This window comes from Oryzias melastigma, linkage group LG5 (genome assembly GCF_002922805.2).
Source record: "Oryzias melastigma strain HK-1 linkage group LG5, ASM292280v2, whole genome shotgun sequence".
In the NCBI taxonomy this organism is placed as follows: Eukaryota; Metazoa; Chordata; class Actinopteri; order Beloniformes; family Adrianichthyidae; genus Oryzias; species Oryzias melastigma.
Window position 1 is genome coordinate 20052148 of NC_050516.1, and position 6000 is coordinate 20058147.

General features: G+C 35.9%; 1 protein-coding gene across 7 annotated transcripts in view; it reads right to left on the reverse strand.

Moving 5' to 3' along the window:
• The window catches only part of nav1b (neuron navigator 1b), a 61373-nt gene that overhangs the window by 43677 nt on the left and 11696 nt on the right, over positions 1-6000 (reverse strand). For 6 of the 7 annotated variants that reach the window (XM_024271197.2, XM_024271200.2, XM_024271195.2 and 3 more), the window contains exons 2-3: positions 4210-5015; positions 3989-4077 (exon numbers count right to left, since the gene is read on the reverse strand). In XM_024271197.2, the coding sequence (XP_024126965.1) occupies positions 3989-4077; positions 4210-4988 (868 nt within the window). In that variant the 5' untranslated portion in view covers positions 4989-5015. Of the gene's footprint in view, positions 1-3988; positions 4078-4209; positions 5108-6000 lie in introns of those variants that run through there. The other variant, XM_036211979.1, reaches the window with a different exon arrangement.

Below are 6000 nucleotides of genomic sequence, written 5' to 3' on the forward strand. Positions count from 1 at the left end.
GGACATATTAGTATTAAAATGGTATTTAGTTTGAGCCATGTGGGGCTGGACTGTGACGTTTTGGTTTGTACTCCAGTCTCAGTGCAAAAGAAACAGGATTCTTAAGTTAATTGGTGATTCAGAAAAAAAATAAATAAATAAAAAATAAAATACTCATAGATGTGAGTTTGAATGTTGTGTGACCCTGCAATAAAATAACAAACCATCCAGGGTGTACCCCACTTTTCCCAGACAGTGGCTAGGATAGGCTCCAGCAAACCCAAGACCCAAAAAGGATTAAGTCAGCCTTGCAAATGAATGGACAGAAATGACGTGGTGGTTTTAATCCAAGACCGTCAGAGGTACTGCTGTTTTCCAGCTTTCTTTGAGGCAACTACAGTTTGAACAGCCAGTGATTTAGCAAGTTCTCTCACTCAGAAATCATGGGGGGGGGTCTGAAATTTTCATTTTAGGTGCACGGTACACTGTGAGACAAGTAATTTGAGACAAACTGTGAAAGATTTCTTAGAGGGAGAACTTGCAAAATCACAGGGTGTTCACATACTTTATTGTTTCACTGAGATGATGCTCAACCGTGATTCCATATTCAAATTAGTCCAACATGTCTTGTCCCAACGATCAGCAGGGAGTAGAGCAGGGATAGCTTAAAAAAACAAGCAGGGCTCTTGAGAAAAAGGACTGCTGCTTCGTAATGGCTAAATACAACAAGTGTGCATTACTGCATGCTTTATGAATCTTTCCAGGGCTCTGAAATGGACTGGGACCAAAATGGGCTGCTCCCATACCCAGGGAATTACACAATAATGGTGCCATTTTGGGTCCTTTAACTTCATCAGCAGAGGTCATTGTCAAAGTGGCTATGGCTAAAATATTTTTTTATTTACTTTGACATATTCTGTTAAATGTAAATAGAAAACTTCTTGGTCTAGTGTTGAAGTCTGGTGGTTTATAAAGTGAACCTCCAGAGAAACGTTAATGTGAATCAATGTGCTGGTTGGAGTGGAAAACAGAAGCTACTGGAATTAACATTTAGATTTTTGTTTGCCATTTTTTTCTGATGAACTGTGATCAAAACTTTGGTTTTATTGGACGCAGGTCTGAACTTGTTTAAAATGAATGTGGTTTTGTTAGAAAGGTTAGCTTCATGTCTCACAGAGGAGTACTCTCTGAAAGTGGAGTAATTATATAGTATGATTTTTCACCAGAAATCTTACATAAGCTATATTTCCACTGTGTTTATAATTTAATTATCCACAATTGAAATGAAATAACAGCTTACTCTGACAAATTTCTCTTCTCTAAGGTTGCAGACTAAATTTAACATCTGCCGTCTGACCAGCGGAGATCATAGAAACTCCCAAAAAAAGCAAATGAAAACTGAATCTGCCAGCAAACCACTCAGTTGCTCGCTTTGTTCCTTTTTCAACAGAAGACCACTTAGTTACTGGCTTCGAGTTTCCCTGGGGAGGCCAGCTGGAGCCTCTCATCTCTGATTTATAAAGATAATCAAGATGTCATTTAAACACCAGACATGCTGGTTAAAAATGCAACTTTTTTGATTCCATTTAAAACATTCTGACTAAAAGTAACCTCGTCCCTGAATGAGATGAATTTGGTTAATCTGTTAATGCAATGGAATCAGAGTGTTTAATATATTTTTTGAAAAAAATGCAACATTAAACAAAAAGCCTATTTCATATGTAGTGTGAATGAACATGAACTACATATTTTTGGCTATAGGAATTGGGTGCATTAACGTGAGTCAGCATGATGGTCAAACACAGAAGTAAAGAGAAATGAAAATAGTCTAACTACTTCAGTGTCCTTGTGGTCATCTGTGATGCAAAGCTTTATATTATAAACTAAACTTAAATATAATCCAATATTGTCTCCCTCATCCTCACCAGTGACGAAGGAATTCTAACCTTGATGCTGGATTCATAGAGCAAATCTTTCTGGAATGGGCAATATGGGGTTAACTAAAAAAAAAAAAAAATCTTGTACATATCTACTCAGTTATAAAGGATTATTTTTTCTGAAAAGCAGGTTGATTACATATAGAATCTGTTTGTATGTTTCTAATTTTTAAGTCTGGTTTCAATTAGTTAAATGATCTTAATTAAAACTGATTTAACATTCTACATATTCTATCTTTAATTTTTGTTCAAATATCCCCAACAAGTTACATAAATTTGTGAGATAAATACTTGTATTCACCATTTTTGTTTGCTTTGAATGAATGTTTTTCATCATAAAATGTTTTGTATGTTTGTTGTATATTTGTAAGTGTGTGATTCAACTGGCCTTTGTCAACTTTTTTTCTGTTTGCTGGCCCTTTTTCCACATAAGCAAATTATTTTAACAAGAAATAACCAAATTCCCACACATACACATGTCAATCTCACTGTTAAAATATTTATTTTAGTCTGTGGTTAAAACTATTATCTCTGAGTCCGTTGCATCTGTTTCCATCCTTAATCAATATGGCCCATTTACAGTAGTGCTTTAATCATGTAATCCCTCTCTAATTGGATTTAATTGATTGAGTTGTGCTTGCATGTGCTAATGATGAGCTGCCTTCATTCAGAGATGTCCCTCATGTTCCTCCAATGGAACGACATATTGACAAAGCTAAAAACAAGCTACAGTTTAGTCTCTTGATTACCAAGTCGGGGCTTCTGAGTGTCTTAGGACGAACTGTAAGCTCTTAGACAGCAAAGGAATTCATGAAGAAATATTTGATTATGGTTTCATATCAGCTACATTTAAAGTAAACATAAAAACTGCTGGAATAAGAGAGCGGTCTGAGAGAAAAATAAGTGGTTTTCTTTTCCAGACGACTGGTCTCCTTCTGCCATTGAAAGAAAATAAGTACTTTGTCAGATCTGAATGAACACAACAGGTGAAAATGACAGAAGGAAGTCATTGTTATGAGTTGGCAGCAGATGTGGTGAGAACAACTGGCATGTTGAACAGAACAGTGTGAACAGGAAGTCTACTGAAAGCTTTCTCCAGTTTCACAACATAAAAAAAACAACTTGAGGCAAAAGTTGTTTTAGTTTAAATTATAAAATGTATGTGAGATGAGATACTGATGTCCAAAAAAGACTTTCATTTCACTTCAAAAGATGCATTTTAGACTGAGAATATATATATTCTATTGAATCTATGGCACTGCAAACTTGGGAAAATTCTTTAAAGGGCTTACAGTATATTATACTATTCTTACGTTTTTTTTTTTTTTTTTTTACGTGGATCAAAATACTGCTTTCGAGTGTCTTTTTGTTTGTTTGTTTTTTTTGTGGGGAATTAACCTTATAACACACTTAAAAGCAAAAAAAAAGTAAATTTTGCATGATATAGGCCCTTTAAATTATACTATCTTCTTTAGCAGTCATATATCTTCTATACTTTGAAGTGGATATGAAAGCAAAATCAATTTTGGGATAAGATTCTTTTAAAAATCTGCTATGATTGCAATTCTTGAGGATGGCCTATGTATCTTAAGTGTTTTACAGGTGATCATCACATGCTATTTCAATCAACTGAAGTCTCACATTATTAATACTATTCAAAAGTCTGCAAACTTTTTAAAACACATGTTTGAAGTAAGTTTTCCTCAGAAGAAGGAGAATTTAATCATATGATAAATTTGAAAACGTGTGAGTAGACTAATCATCAGTTTGCTTGACCTTTTAGGATAACCTTTAGACAGTAAATTTAAATTAAATTAAACAACAAAAGTCCAAAAATGACTGGACTTTTGACCCTCACAGTACTAATCGGAAAGCTATAAGCATTTAAATGGATGTTTGTGTCTTCCTTTTTATTTGTATTTTTTATTTGTAAGATTTCTTAAGACATCGGAAAGAATTTATAGGAGCTAAAATGATCTTAAGTCCTTCTGCTTAAAAGCTTCTCAACAGCCAAAGGAGAAATTAACCAGTTTACAGCCTATGTAATACAAGATGGAAGTGAGCAGACTCACCCAAATCATCACAGCAGACCTCCATGGAGTCAGAGGAACAGTCGCTCAGATTGTCAGCAGCAGCTTCTGTGTCCTCATTTACCTGAAATCTAAATCAAAGTAGTCAATAACAAAAGAAACAGTTAAAATATATATTTTCGAAAAATACTTTTTGAGTTTATGGTAGAACATCATGATGTTGTGTCCTGAATCAATCGTACAGGGTGAAATGCTGCCCTCACCTGAACCTGAAGGGAGCAACAGCTGCCATGTTGACTTTTCCTGGCTCACTTGATCTGCGTGCCATGTTGAACGTCTGATATGAGGAATACGGTTTCCTTTTGATAGACTCTTCCAAAGTATTCCCCATTTCCTGGCTTTTTCTTGCATTTTTGTGGAAGTTTTCCAACCCAGAAGTGGACACCACTGACGTCTCATTGCCGTTCAAGCTTTTAGAGTAAAGAAGACGCCCTCGTCCCTGGCCTGATTGAGGATTAGCCGTGAGGCGGTGTAAGGTGTCCCCCTGACATGCATTCTCCACATTTCTTTGACGATACTTCCCAAAAGTCCAGTTCTTGTTGGAATTTTTCCTCATCTGCAGGTCTCTCAAAGCCCTCTGTGTCAGCGTGGTATTGCAGAGGTCTAATGTGTCTTTGGAGCGAGGAGTTTCCCTCTTTGGAACCTGAGGGCTGCTGTAAGCTGAACACACTCCATCAGTTCTCCCTGCAGCTGCTGAACCCCTGTGATAATACATACTGGTCTTCTGCTGCAGCAGGTGGTTCTTCAAAGTGGAACCCTTCAGCAGGTTTGCAGGACCCGAGGAAGCAGAGGATGAAGAATATGCAGACTGCCGTCGTTCTGAGTGCTGATACTGCACTGTCGGATTGGGAAGGGAACTTTTCTGCTGTTTGGGATCCATGTTTGGCAGAGGCATCATGCTGTGAGGTAAAGGCAGACTCGAGGTGACACCTGCGTCGCGCCGGCTCTGGGAGAGAGCTTTGATGTTGGCTCCACTACTCATGGTTGGTGGCCGTCACCGAGCTGAAATCTACACAAAGAGACAGAAAAACAAATGTCGCACCATGGTCATCTCATTTTCCTGATTTTACCTATTCTTCAACAACAGTGAGCAGCAATACAAAAAGTTAAGTACATATGGAATACGATGGTAAAAAAACATCTCCACTACATTTATGCTGGAAAAAAATCTTATGTTGTGGCAGAAAAATAAGACAAGTTGGTGGAATCACGGCCGTTTAAAAACATAAACTTAACTTTCAATGGTAAGTGTCAAAATTTTAAGATGTTTTATTATAAATATTATTATTTATTATATATATGATACAGTGTTCCACCGCATATTCCTGTATTTGGGATATTTGCGATTGTCTCCATTTCCTAAGCTCAAGAATAAATGGGGAATAGTGTATATATACTGTTTTTTTGTGAACATCATAAAAAAGTACTATTTTTTGTTTTACTTCTATGTCCCTTCAGGAGTTCCATATGAATATACATCCATCCATTTTTTTAACTCGCTGTACCCCTTCGGGGTTTGGGGACTGCCTGAATCTAACCTGGCTACTGAGCATAGACTGGGTACAATCCAGACTAGTCGACAATCTGTCACAGGGTCACACAATCACACACACATACACACTCACAGTTATTCCCTTGGACAATTTCCAAGGGAAATTAATTAAACAACTAATTAATATATATATATATATATATATATATATATATATATATATATATATATATATATATATATTTGGTGCAGTTATTTTCATAAAATATGCTGAAAAAGGGGTAATTTTTTTATCCACGATCTGGTATCTCATAAACATAAACCACTGAGAAACATAATTTTTTTGCCTTGGCACAAATACATTTTGATAATAAGCATTTTGTGACAAATTATATATAAAAAAATAACTTTGATATTTAGCTTATTATTTTCTTTAGGTTACAAGAATATTTATTCTCAAAATTCCATTAAAATGTTAAATTGAAAGGCAAAACAACAGTGC